General features: G+C 44.9%; 1 protein-coding gene across 1 annotated transcript in view; it reads left to right on the top strand.

The window, feature by feature from the left end:
- The window catches only part of LOC119169878 (uncharacterized), a 148,812-nt gene that overhangs the window by 87,181 nt on the left and 47,539 nt on the right, over positions 1 to 14,092 (top strand). Inside the window, exon 4 of the mRNA XM_075883357.1 lies at positions 11,158 to 11,452. Within this exon, the coding sequence (XP_075739472.1) occupies positions 11,158 to 11,452 (295 nt within the window). The remainder of the gene's footprint in view (positions 1 to 11,157; positions 11,453 to 14,092) is intronic.

The following is a 14,092-nucleotide window of genomic DNA, read 5'->3' as shown; positions in this document are numbered from 1 at the left end:
GATACGTCAATTTCGTGTGGGGCAGGAGCCGTTTCTGCGTGGAGGTGAATCATGCACCGCGCAGCGCAGTAGTTTTTGCCAACTCTCGTTTTCCTCCCACTGTCGTTGCCGCAGACAACAAGATTGGAAAATGGTTCCTAATAACGCATCAACAGACCCTGGCGGCATCACAATTATGCTAATAAAGAAACTATAGGACCAAACAATAAGCAAACATTAAGATTGGCAGCGAGCAAAGCAATAATGAATGGTAAAGCCCCCAATGGATGCAGCCTAAGCAGGGTGAGCATGACCCATCAAGGAAAGGGGGAGAAAGCCGATATAAACAACTATTGTCCTATGACAGTGACTTCAGAAGTTTACAGGCTGATGATGCAGATAGCAAAGGAAAAACTACAGGTGAGGGTGGAAAATTAGGGGGTGCTGGGAGAACTACAAAATTGGCTCCATAAACGAAAAGAGGTTGAAGGGCAATCTGTTTTCATTGATGAAGTGTATTTAAATAGCGCAAAAAGAACACAGGCCCCTGTGGCTGGCATTTCTAGATATCAAGGGAGCTTACATTAGTGTGATTCAACAAGACTTGTGGGGAATACTGGACACACTAGATGTGGACGATGGAATAACTAATCTAAAGGATATCTATAAAAGTAACAAGCCAGTTATCAAATGGTATCTGAACCTGTATAAATACAACGCCGGCTTCGACAGGGATGTCCCGTGTCACCATTTTTGTTTATGCTGTATATGCACATACGTGTATCAGCTGCAGAGCGCCCCCCCCCCCCACCAAGAAAAGTTGAAGGAGCTGCGCTCCCCCCCCCCCACACTTTAGACAGTGCACCATGGTCACTCTGGTCCCTCAAACTAAGAAGCACTATGAAAAACTAAGTGCACCATGGTCACTCAAACTAAGAAGCAAGACGAAGTTTTCCGTCACAACTGTAATCACTCAATTTTGTTCTTACGGGAGATTGAAAATGTTACAAGGCAATGTTAAAACGTAGTGAAATTTTGCCAACATTTCCGCTGTGATGATTTTTCTTGTAGGCTTTTGGCGGTGCGGGGAGCTTGTGCGATGCTTTCGCGTCTTGTGCTGCAGAGCAGGCAAGCGCTGAGCAGGGGCTCTCTAATATTACATCACCTATTAATGCTTTTATTCCGCTGTGAATTGTAGATACATTTACGGATGCGAACGAGCAAACTTTTCAAAAACCAGTCAAAGCATTTGCTTCTTTCGGAAAATAATTTTCTTCGAAGACGATACACCATCACCACTGCTCTTTCGTAGCTGCTGCGAGCCCATAAGTGTGAGGACTTGTTTTTGATGTTTACGTTTTTCCGCACTGAACGGCCAAAAAGTATTTCCGCTTTAGTGTATGACAAACCTGATCAGCCTTGCTTATGGTAACTTGGTACCATAGCGGTAGCTTGCAAAGGGGCCACGAATAGAGCAATAGAGTCGAGCTCAGTAGGAAGATCAGCTTTTAAAGGGCCACTCATCAGGCTCCCAAAAAACAAAAAAGAGCGCAGTATTCTTTCCTGATTTTTCTCGTCCTTCTTGGCGCACTACTGTGACGCAGACAGTATAGTTCCCGAGACGTCTACGGCATACATGCTCTCGATTCATTGATATACGCAAAATATCGCATGTGATTTGTCTCCTGCACTGCTTTGCCATTCAGCTGCCTGTCTGTTCTTCCTTGTCTCGCATGAATATTGTCCACAATCAATTGATCAAACTTGATTTTATGTGTTTACAACCGCGCAAGCGGCGATAACAGCGTGCAGCCGAGAACCACGAAATCCTGATAGGCTCTAGCACTCAGGCGCGTTCAAGAACTAAGAGGCGAGGAGGATGCATCGTGTGTATGAAGGAGAGGAGAAAATCACTCCCTCGTCTTTAAACGCGGGGTGGTGAGTGGCCCTTTAAGCTTGCCCCACAACTTGACCGACTAGACCGGGGAGAACGTGGATGCATCGTGTGTATGAAGGAGAGGAGAAAATCACTCCCTCGTCTTTAAACGCGGGGTGGTGAGTGGCCCTTTGAGCTTGCCCCACAACTTGACCGACTAGACCGGGGAGAAGGTGATTTTTAGCACTGTGGAAGCTTAGTTGAAAATCGGGCTAGTTCGTTTTCACTCAACTTGAATTGTCCTTTAGAGCTCAAAATACATCTCGGACAGCCAAGAAGCACAAGTGGGCAGCGCTGCTTTTTTCTCTATATTCCTCTTTCTCTCTGCAAGTATGAGCTCACAGAGATGTATACGCGCACAAACTACTAAACAACGTTATGCTGCAAGTGAAAATATTTTATTAAACTGATAATCCATTTCGCCAGCTGCTATATATAGCCGCTACTTATGTGATTGGCAGCTAGCCTACTTGAATTACATTCAGCCCTGCCGCGGTGGTCTAGTGGCTAAGGTACTCGGCTGCTGACCCGCAGGTCACGGGATCGAATCCCGGCTGCGGCGGCAGCATTCCCGATGGAGGCGGAAATGTTGTAGGCCCGTGTTCTCAGATTTGTGTGCACGTTAAAGAACCCAAGGTGGTCGAAATTTCCGGAGCCCTCCAATACGGCGTCTCTCATAATCATATGGTGGTTTTGGGACGTTAAACCCCACATATCAATCAAATCATGAATTACATTTAGAGGGAGATGCTATTTGGCTTCGTGACGTCATATAACAAGCAGGCAATTTTGTGGCACACAGAAAATTTTAAATGCCGAAGAACCAATGGCAAACAATATGCCATATCGAAAATGTTTATTCTGTTATTTTTTACTTGGTCGTGCATGAGTGGACATTACGTGATGGATCATTTTCGCGTCAACAGCGTAACAAGCTCGTGCTGTATTCATGACAAGTACTGTTTACACCAATACTTTCTCTAGGTTCCCCTCAAGATGCTCAGTACAGCTTTTTCGCCTGGTCTCCTCGGAACCTAGTTGTGCAATAAACTCAATTCAATTCAATATACACCTGACGATAATTTCGAAAGGAAGCAACGAGCGATAGTTTAACGTTATAGTCGCTCACATTTCGTTCTTTCAAAGGAAAATTTTGTTTAGAATGTTACTGTAGGTGCATTTATGCAGGGGCCTGGTGGCCCGTTCGGGAACTTTGATACAAATACAATGAATGTAAACAATCTATTACACCCCTAACACTACAAATTGTACATTTTTAAAGAAGGGGTTGTGAAGTTGATAATAATTTATTTACAGTAATATAACAATAGCAGTATTGTTATTAATTGCACGATCCAGATACAGTATTAAGACTATTAGAAAATAAGGAAAATCATAATACACGCATGCCTGAATATATGCAAGAAAGTGTAATACTTATGAAAAAATGTAACAGCAATCAGTCCATGAAAAATAGGGGTTGATTCCTTCGTCAGAGTAATCGGCATATAACATGAAAGTAAGACGCGCATTTACAGGGGTAATAAAATGTTTACTGTACATTGAAAGGAGGGTTCGCCGAATGTATGTTTTGGTGTTTGGCAGCTTCAACGTGTATGTATCTTCATCGACGCTTGAGACAGCTTCAACCCGATGACTAACATTCATGATAAATTAATTAAACTATTGTGGTATCTGTAAATGTCAACCACCAAAGCATAATCAGAGAAAGGCGTGATAGCAACATCAGCGTCGCATATTGGACGCGAAATCGGGCTAAGGGCGCCATCGTATTTAAGACTGCGCGTCGCGTCAAATCTGTGTATGCTATATATATATATATATATATATATATATATATAGTGGGAGTAATAATTCAATGAGCCAGTTAGTCTTCGTGAAGGTATGGGATATGGCACAACGGGAGCGTTGTCAACAAGGATAAATATATTTATTTCCCAACAGTTTCCCAACAGTATAACTCATCACCTGATGAAGGGAGGACCCCTCCCGAAACTGTTGGGAAATAAATATATTTATCCTTGTTGACAACGCTCCCGTTGTGCCATATACCATATATATATATATATATATATATATATATATATATATATATATATATATATATATATATATATATATATATATATATATATATATATATATATATATATATATATATATAGTGTGCGTGTGTGTGTTATTTACCGCGTGCTTACACAGGAGGTTTTCAAGAGCCTAGAATGGGAATAGTAAGGGATAAGAGTTAATGGAGAGTACCTTAGTAACCTGCGTTTCGCCAATGACATTGCATTGCTGAATAACTCAGGGGACGAATTGCAACGCATGATCACGGAGTTAGACAAGGAGAACAGAAAGGTGGGTCTTAAAATTAATCTGCAGAAAACAAAAGTAATGCACGGCAACCTCGGAAAAGAGCAGCGCTTCGATATAGGTAATAGTGCACTTCAAGTTCTAAAAGACTATGTCTACTTAGGGCAGGTAATAACCACGGAGCCTAACCACGAGATTTAAGTAACTAGAAGAATAAGAATGGGGTGGAGCACATTTGGCAAGCACCCTCAAATTATGACAGGTAGATTGCCACTATTCCTCAAGAGGAAGGTATATAATAGCTGTATCTTGCCGGTACTTAGCTACGGAGCAGAAACCTGGAGACATACAAAGAGGGTTCAGCTTAAATTGAGGACGACGCAGCGAGCAATGGAAAGAAAAATGGTAGGTGTAACCTTAAGAGACAAGAAGAGAGCAGAGTGGATTAGGAAACAATCGGGTGTTGAGGATATCATAGCTGAAGTCAAGAAGAAATGGACATGGGCCGGGCATGTAGCACGTAGACAGGATAACCGCTGGTCATTAAGTGTAACTAAATAAAAGTTTATCCAATCCAATTAAGGGTAACTAACTGGATTCCCAAAAAAAGCAAGCGGGTTAGGGGGAGACAGAAGAGATTAAGAAGTTTGCGGGTATAAATTGGCAGCAGCAAGCACAGGACCGGGTTAACTGGCGGAATATTGGAGAGAGCTTTGTCCTGCAGTGGACGTAGTCAGGCTGATGATATATATATATATATATATATATATATATATATATATATATATATATATATATATATAGCATACACGGATTTGAAGCGACGCGCAGTCTTATATACAATGTGCCCTTAGCCCAATTTCGCGTCCAATATGCGACGCTCATCTTGCTATCACGCATTTTTCTCTGATGCTGACAAGTGAGGCAGGTTTGCACCTTAAAAGAGTTGGTACTCCACTGTATCTACAGGGACTAGAAGCCACATTAAAGGGGAGTCGACTCGGCAGCAGCCTCTCTTTTGCCAAGCAAGGAAAACACATTGAACAGCTTTAGCAGCATTGATGTATGCAGATGGTATAGTATTAATAGCCGACAAGAAATAGGATCTGCAGGGATCGATAGACATCTGTAGTAATGAGGGAGATAGGTTAAATTTAAAGTTCAGCGGAGGAAAATCGGCAATCATCATTTTTAAAGATAACAAAGGCAGTGAGCATAACATCTAGGAAGTCACGGTAAATATAGTGGATAAATACAAATGTTTGGGCGTATGGATAAATAACGGGGCTGAGTACCTAAGGGAGCACGAAAGATACGTAATGACTAAGGATAACAGCAATGCAGCTGTTATGAGAAATAGCGCACTGTGGAACTACAATAGGTATGACGTTGTGACAGGAATTTGGAAAGGTATCATTGTCCCGGGTTTGACGTTCGGCGATGCGGTCTTGTGCATGAAATCAGAGGTTCAAGCAAGATTGGAAATTAAACAACGTGGAATACGTAGACTTGCTTTGGGAGCACACGGGAATACCACATATCAGAGGGTACAGGGTGACATGTGAAGGACATCGTTCGAGTGCAGGTAAGCTAGCAGCAAGATAGATTTTGAGGAGCGATTTAGCAAAATTGGAGAGGAGCGTCGGGCTAGGAAAGTTTTGAGGTGCTTATAGATGAATAATGTTGATACTAAATGGAAGAAGCAAGCTCGGAAATTGTTAAGCAACTACTTAGACAACAGCAGAATACCGAGCCAAAAGGTAACATTGGTTAAGAAGAAGGTGAAAGAAACAGAGAGGGACATGTGGAAGATTGGAATGCTTGCGAAATCATCACTGGAGCCCTACCAAACTTTCAAGCAGGAAATTGCAAAGGAAATGATCTACGATAATTATTGGGGTAGTTCTCTGGTGTTCGAGGCTAGAACAGGAGTATCGCGGACCAAGACGTTCCGAGCCAAATACGAAGGCACCGGCACGGTATGTAGCGCGTGTGGAGAGGAGGAGGAAACGGCTGAACATTTGACAATGTTCTGTAGAGGGCTCCATCTAATAGTCCAAGATAATGGTGCCGAATTTTTCAAAGCATTGGTGTTTAGGGACAGTGAAGGAAAAATAGACTTTAAACAGGTAGAAATAACCTGGGGAGGGGGGCGAATTTTTCAAAGCATATATGTTTAGGGACAGTGAAGGCGAAATAGATTTTAAATAGATAGAAATAACCAGGAGGAGGTTAAGTTATTGACGGCTACTGTCAAGGCGCGACCAAAAATCAATCCTTGAACACATAGTGGTAGTACTTAACTTTATGGCTACGTGGCGTGAGCCGCCACCCGATTCAAAGGTCACAGCCGGATACATCTATCCATCCAGACGGAGGGGTTGACGCTTAGGCGCACTCCATGTGTCCGTTGTCGCGTACACTAAACTAATACAGCAGGAAGCAGCCTCAGCTGTCACGTAGATAGCGCACTAGCCGTTGCGCACGCACCGCCTTGTGCGCGCTAAACTAAAACTCTTTACTCTCTCGCCTCGCAATGTTGACGCAGGGAGCGTCTGCTAACCTACGCTTGCTCTCCCTCTCTCTCCTCTAGGCATTCCTCCCTGTGGCGTTAACAACCCACTGCGCATGCGCATTCCCTCCTCATATCTCTTATCTCCTACGCTGTGGGAGATAAAGCAATGTGTTTGTCATAAAACATCCCTGCTTATCGTGGAAAAATTTTCTAGTCGAGAAAGTACGTGGCGTCTAAAAGACTCTGTAGTCACGTTCCTGAGCCGAAGTTCACTTTATATGTCAAGTGGGCCTTTTTGCCCCGTCGTTTAGAAAGGGTTATTCGATAATCTTGAAATTGCACGCGCTCATATTCCAGTAGTCGCAGACACTGCAACTCGTGTGATGTTACACAGAAATGGGGGGTGTTGATGTTACAACGGAAGAATTCTTGGCTTAACATATTTTTGTGTTTGCTGTCTCGTTCGACACTAATTCTCTTTGCTGCCGATTATGAAGTGTACAAGTACGCAAGCAAAATCAGAAGCTCACGTAATGAGGAAACAGTCACAAGGACAGACACCATATCTTATAAAATATTGAACGGAGAAGTCCTGTGACATCTATGTAGATAAGTTATTTCGAAGCAAGTTGTGCCTCGCATGTCTGCCAGTCTTTCGTGCTTTCCATAGCCAAACACAGCGCCGTGGTAGCCTGTCAACGTATTTTCAGCAGCACAACTGCGTTAGCGCATCAAGAAAAAAACACTTTGACTTCTCAGGCGCCGCGCATGCAAACGTGGCAATCCCCACACCCCGGCGGTGGTGGTGAACGGCGTGTGGGGAGGTAGGGGGAAGAAAATGCAGTGGTTCGAGGCTATGCTCCTCGTCTCCGTGACGTCCAGGGTTAGACGTCCAGGGTAGTGCCAGTGGGGCTTCCCCTCTGCGCTGTTGAACAATAAAAATTCGCAGCATGTGCGCAAATTAAAAGAGGACGGCGGGTCTCTGTGTCCAATCCGAGTCTTCTGTCTCTCATTGCCCATTAGCAGTGATTGGCTTGTTCCAGTAGAATACACGGGTTCATTACTGTGTGCTTTGGGCCTCCCCAAGTTTCTCTCCTGTGCGACGCCGGGATGTGCGCCCCTCTCAACTTAACCGCCAGTGTAGGCGTTAGCACCCGCTGATTCGCATCAACACATGGTTTCCCTTAGCGGGAGATGGTGTATTTTTAAAGACGATACTCTTTCTTCGGGACCTTCGACGCAAAAATTTTGGTCTGTCTGTTTATCCACCCTTAACGGGACCTTGAACGGCACCAAAACGACCAAACGATACCAGAACATCAAATAAACGTTTTGTTCACTCTCTCCAGACGCAAGACTGTCGTCTTTCGGACATTTGCGGTGTAACCTGCAGATACGGGGCCAATTTTTTTAGTGAACTTCAGCGTTAACGGTGCATGTACAGCGCAGCGCCGTTACTCAGTATTGCGAAGTCGACACATTCGACTGCAGGTTGAATCTGTCGACAGTTCCATACGACTCACTTCTTATTCCAGCGTTACAGTACGTTCCACAATGCACAGCACCAAGGCGTCACGACATATTATTATAAAGTGTAGTTACATCAAGACAGTATTCTTGCGACTGGAGTAGGCGATAAGAAACAGGGTATGTATTCTTTCTGTGTGCCCTCATTGACATGCATCGAACGGGACCGACCGATAAAATTGTGCGCGAAGGAATGTTTGAATATGCACTCTGTAGGTACATCCAAACTGTATAATTGAGTCTGAGAACTGTGCTGTGTTGCATTCGAAGCCTCACCTAGTGTTTACTTAATGCCACAGCTACGTCGATATTTCAAATTTTCGTTTGCTTGCTATGTTTGTAAAACATGCAGTGATGGTTCTAGAAATTGTTTCGTCGAGTCACCTACGGAATTGTGGTAAGCACTGCGTCAAAAATTACGTGAAACAAGCGATAGGCGGAACTTAATTTATCAGTATTCGTATACATGACTCTCGACAAATTAAGTTAGGGTTTTCCTGTTTGCTATTTAAAACAAAAATATTACTCCTTGTGGTGCCTGCCGCCGAACAAGCAATAGCACCGCTATTGCCTAAAACTATTATTGTTCAAGTTTTCGTTTTTTTTTTTCTTGGAAGCGATAGTCATTGTGCCCGCGACGGGTTATGAACGAGCGAGAAAGCGCACGGAGCCGCTGGGCCGCGTCGGCCCGTATATACATTCGGAATGGATGGTTTTCCTGCATACCGTGGACGCCTACGCGGGAAAAATGGCGGACCTATGCGAAACCTAAGAGTAGCACACACAGTAACTCTAACGTAGCGAAATCCTGGTCATGGCACCCAGTTTTCTCGTTTTCACCCTAGCTGACGTTCCTGCAGCCCCAAGCAGCTCCTGCCAAGTGGTTACTGCACCTTCGTATTTGTCAATGACAATCGCCTTGCGCATTACTCAATCCGCTCGTCCGCCAATCCTCACAGCTAAGCTCGGAAGCATGCATCCAGGGTTGAAAAGCCAACTAGCGCTAATTTTGTACACTTTCGGCCAGTTTGGCCATATTTTTGTGGTGGTTGGCAGAAATAACATCCTGGCTACTTGACTATTTTTCTGCTGCTTTCACGTTTCGTCAATTTGAGCCGAATCCTTGATATGTGGTAAAGTCCCTACCGCTGGTTCGAGTGTGTGTTGTGGGGACATTGCAACCAAGAAGTACTTTGGTTTGGGCTAGCTAGTTCATAGTGCTCATTTAGAAAGGTCAGCGCAAAGACACGGAAAATAGAAAGACGTTATAGAAACAAAAAGCTACTGTCTTTCTTTTCCCCATGTCTTTGCGCTGCACTTTCTAAATGACGACCAAGGCGTGTTCCCAGCTCCCAAAATTGAATGTTTATCTTGCATAACGCAAAATAAGTTGTTTTGTGTATTGCTTGAGATATGTAGCGAACAGTCTTGCGTGGGGCCTCAATTCACACTTTACCTACCACCGAACCCTGATTTCACATGCTTTAGGCCCATGTGCTCGGATTTGGGTGCACGTTAAAGAATCCCAGGTGGTCGAAATTTCCGGAGCCCTTCACTATGGTGTCTCTCATAATCATATGGTGGTTTTGGAACGTTAAACCCTGCATATTGTTACAAATAAATATAGCACCTGGTACTATATAAACTCTTTATTTAGGGCGAACTTGTGCCCGTAAACTCAATACTAAAAATGGTCAGCCAAAAATGTCTCTTGCTCGCTGACTCCAACTTCTTCGGTCTCTTCCTCTGCCCCTCGAGTCTCGTGACGGTCCCGTGGCGTAGCATCGTGGCGCGTGCAGGACGGCGTTCCATGGCACGGCTTTCTTGCTACTTGCTTGGCGGCTTTTACGTACGCGAATTGTGGCACGCGTCTTCTGCGATGGTCGAGCTGTGGCAATATAAATCTATTCATGATTTCACATGTGATGGGAAGTGAATGGAAAGCGCTCTGTGTCCAAAAAAAGCACTGCATTACTTGACATATCTTACGAACTATATGTTATTTCACAGAATTAGGTTCGGCATACAACAAGAAGTATGAATGTGCCGATATCGTTATCACACTAGCAACGATTGCGAAAGTGACAACTACTTCTGTCCCAGCAGCTGTGACATTAGCACACTCAGGCAGGGCTGATCACCACAAGACTGGTACTTCTGGTGCTTGTAGTCACACAATGCGCGCGATTTGGGCAACAGCACCAGAGATTTCGTCGTGATGCACGAAATGATTGTGAATGCAAAATCGTGTTTTAATCACAGCAAATATGCCTATCAAGACTTCTTGCTGTAGTTATATACATTTCCACTGAAGGGCTGTTTCATTTATTTATTTATTTATTCAAGTAAAAACGTAGCAGCCATTCCCACCATGTCTGACTACCCTCGGCTACTTTTACTGTGCTTCGATCAAGTTGGCCCTTTTTTATTTTCGTCATTTATTTGTAATTTCTTGTCTTTTCAAGCTGACGGCCCCGCCGGTGCTCTGCTGCTGATACGAACGTCACGGTTTCAGTCCCGGTCACTGCAGTAGCACTTCGATGGCAGAGAGATGCTAGAGGTCCATGTACTATGTCACTTCAGTGCACGTTAAATAACACTGCCTCATAGCCATATAGGAGCTGGGTTGATCCACCAGTCTGTTATGCGCTAAGGAGGCCAAGAAGTTACGACGGAATGGGGCCCTTTAATAGGCGAGTACAGGAGCAACCAACAGTTGTAGGATCTCGACGTCATTGTTTTCCGTCCACAAAAGCTGCTCGCGATGGCCACCACATCCACTCGTCGTCTGTTTCCTCGCAGATACGTGCACCCGCATCCTGGTTTTGGTGCGTAAACACTTACCGAGGTCTTGCTATCCTTTCAGCTGTTCCACGGACGAGGGACGTCTGCAGCAGGAGACACGTGGCACCATCCCTGACGTCGAGCGTGGCCAGGTGGCGCACCCCGAGTGCTCTTCTCCCACGACGAGCGGAGAGTGGTGGCCGGCTGAGCTCGTCGCAGTCGTGGCCTCCTCATCCGAGGAGGCGAGAAGCCGAGTCGCGCCCGGTGCCCGTCGGCCTCCCCCACCTGGCGCCGGCCTCGAAGTGGGTCTTCGGCGAGCTTCTTCAGGAGTGCAGGCACGGCATGGTCGTCACCTTCGACCACCTGCTCAAGGAAATGTAAGGACGCGGGAAAACTCTGCTGCCTCTCAGTAGAACCTCAAGTCGTTCGAAAAAAAAAACGTTATGTTCCTACGAATAGCACTGCTACAACACTGTTAAGTACGTGCTTCTGGTTGATTAAAAATGAGTCGCGAACGCTTAGCGTGAGCACTGTCAGCGCAGTTGAAATTGCGGTAAAGGAACCCAAGCCGCCTGATTTCATGTATCCAAAAAGTGTGGCAGCAACACTTTCGGTTGAACCGAAACGCCACCCTGAAACAATGCTGTTAAATACCACCGCTCTAAAATTTCAGCGCGTCCACCGAGGTGGACGCGCTGAAATTGTTTGGTGCTACGTTGTTGGCTACGTTGTTTGGGGCTTGAGTCAAAGGTCGAGGGTTCGATCCCAGCCTCGGTGGTCGCCTTTCCCTGGGGGCGAAACACTAGAGGCTTATGAACTCGGCGATGTCAGCGTACCTTAAAGAACACCGTATGAAAGAAATTTACCTTCACTACGGCATAATAGCGTAATTTCGGCCCGTAAAACTCCGTGTATTATTATAGTTTGCGTGAAATAGCTCGATGGACGATTTTACGGAAGACGCATGGGCACCGCCACCATAGGCTGTTAAGCGAATGTTTTCTATTGTGCCCTGGGACGTTAATAGAGATCATAAAACGTCGAATGCACCAATGATAATATTAACAATAAAAATCAATCAGTTATTCATTTAACGTTCCTAGGAACAACCCTAAGGTCTTTGTACAGACGCGTGTAAAAATGAAACAATAAATGTAAACAACACAACACGGACAGACTTCAAATAAATAAATAAAATAAAGATTGATTGATATAAATGTGGGGTGTAACGTTCCAAAGCCATCATATGATTATTACAAACGCCGTAGTGTAGGGCTTTTCGACCACCAAAAATTTCGACCACCTGGGGTTCTTGAACGTGCACTGAAATCTGAGCACACCGGCCTACAGCATTTTCGCCTCCAAGAAAACGCAGCCGCCACAGCCGGGACTCAGTTCCGCGGCCTGCGGATCAGGAGCTGAGTATTTTCCACCAGACCACCGCGGCGGGGCTAAATCAAATCAAGAGAGCGATTACGTACATACAAAGAGAGGTTAGCGCAAGAATAAATAGACAAGACGAGAACAATGTAATGGGAGTGACAAGTAATGTGGGGTATACATAACTATGTGGAAGACTTCCTGAAATACGGAAAAAGCAAGAATCCATGCCATTCAAAAAGATATATTAGGACAGCGCAAAGCTCAGATTGATTGATATGAGGGGTTTACCGTCCCAAAACCACCATATGATTATGAGAGACACCGAGAAGGGCTCCGGAAATTTCGACCACTTGAGGTTCTTTAACGTACACCCAAATTTGAGCACACAAGCCTACACCATTTTCGCCTCCATCGAAAATGCAGCTGCCGAAGCTGCAATTCGATCCAGTGAGCTGCGGGTGCAGCAGCCCAGTACCTATAGCCACTAGACCACTGTGACGGGGCACGTTGTCATCTTCGCATCATACACTTCAAGTAAATTTAAGGGCACGTTATAAGCCCCAGGTAGCCAAAATTAATCTGTAGTTGCAAATCATGGCGTGCCTCTTAAGGATGTCATGGTTTCGGTACGCAAAATGTTGCATCCTTGCGTGCGCTTAAGCCGTGGTCAATATACAGCTACCGCTTTGAAAACAAGCTGGAAGAAATAGCATATACATGAAGTCAATGATGATGAGAGAGCGAAGCTCCGAGGGATCATTCAGATCATTTCGGTAACTGTGAATCACCCGTCTATCACCCACTGGAACAGCAAATGAGTGATAGTATAAACAATGTTGTTGGTCATAAGGGTCAACTCCGCAAGGGCCGTTCGCGGTGGAGAACACTTTCACGACCATTTTCCTGCATGGCAGAAAGAGAATGTGGAGCCCGGGACAATTGATTTAGGGGCGAAGCTTTTTATTGTGGCACCCGTTCTTCCCTCGTCGTAGTGCGTAACTAGTCTTACGTTCTGACCTGCAAGGTGGTGCCGGTGGGAGATTTCTCCTGTGTGTTGTTGAAGAATAAAAAAATTCGCAGCGTGCGCGTTAACTAAAAGCCAAATTCTCCTGCCTCTCATTACCCATTAGCAGCCACTGGCATGTACATTGAGCACTATCTGACAAGAAAGGGTTGCTACGTTCTACTCGTTGGGCATAACCTTCTTGGTTTTAGAAAGATTTAGCGAGCGTTGGGCCGCAGTGCCATGAATACAGTAAACAAGTATATACCATGAACTCGAGGTAGTTAAAGGCGGGAAGTAGACACGAAGCGCAAGCCGTAAGAAAGTGTGCGTGTGCCACCTCTCGTTTAGTCCTTGGAATGTCCGCTAGATGGCGGTGCTTCTATATGCAAAAATGAAATAAGGAGGGAGGCATTTTACGATAATTTAAGGGGAAGCGCTTTACTGTTTGAAGCGAGATCGGGTTGCCTTAGAACGCGTAGTTATAAAGCAAGATTCAGTAAAGAAGAAGAACAATGCACATGCTGCGGGAAAGATAAGGAAACGGCGGAGCATGTTCTGATTGAATGTGGAGATATACACCCAGGTGTACGTTTGGGCACGAGCCTACAGGAAGCCTTGGGTTTTAGGG

Source organism: Rhipicephalus microplus, chromosome 2 (genome assembly GCF_043290135.1).
Source record: "Rhipicephalus microplus isolate Deutch F79 chromosome 2, USDA_Rmic, whole genome shotgun sequence".
Classification (NCBI taxonomy): Eukaryota; Metazoa; Arthropoda; class Arachnida; order Ixodida; family Ixodidae; genus Rhipicephalus; species Rhipicephalus microplus.
Note: the sequence above shows the minus strand (reverse complement) of the source record. Positions and strands in the feature narration are given on the sequence as shown.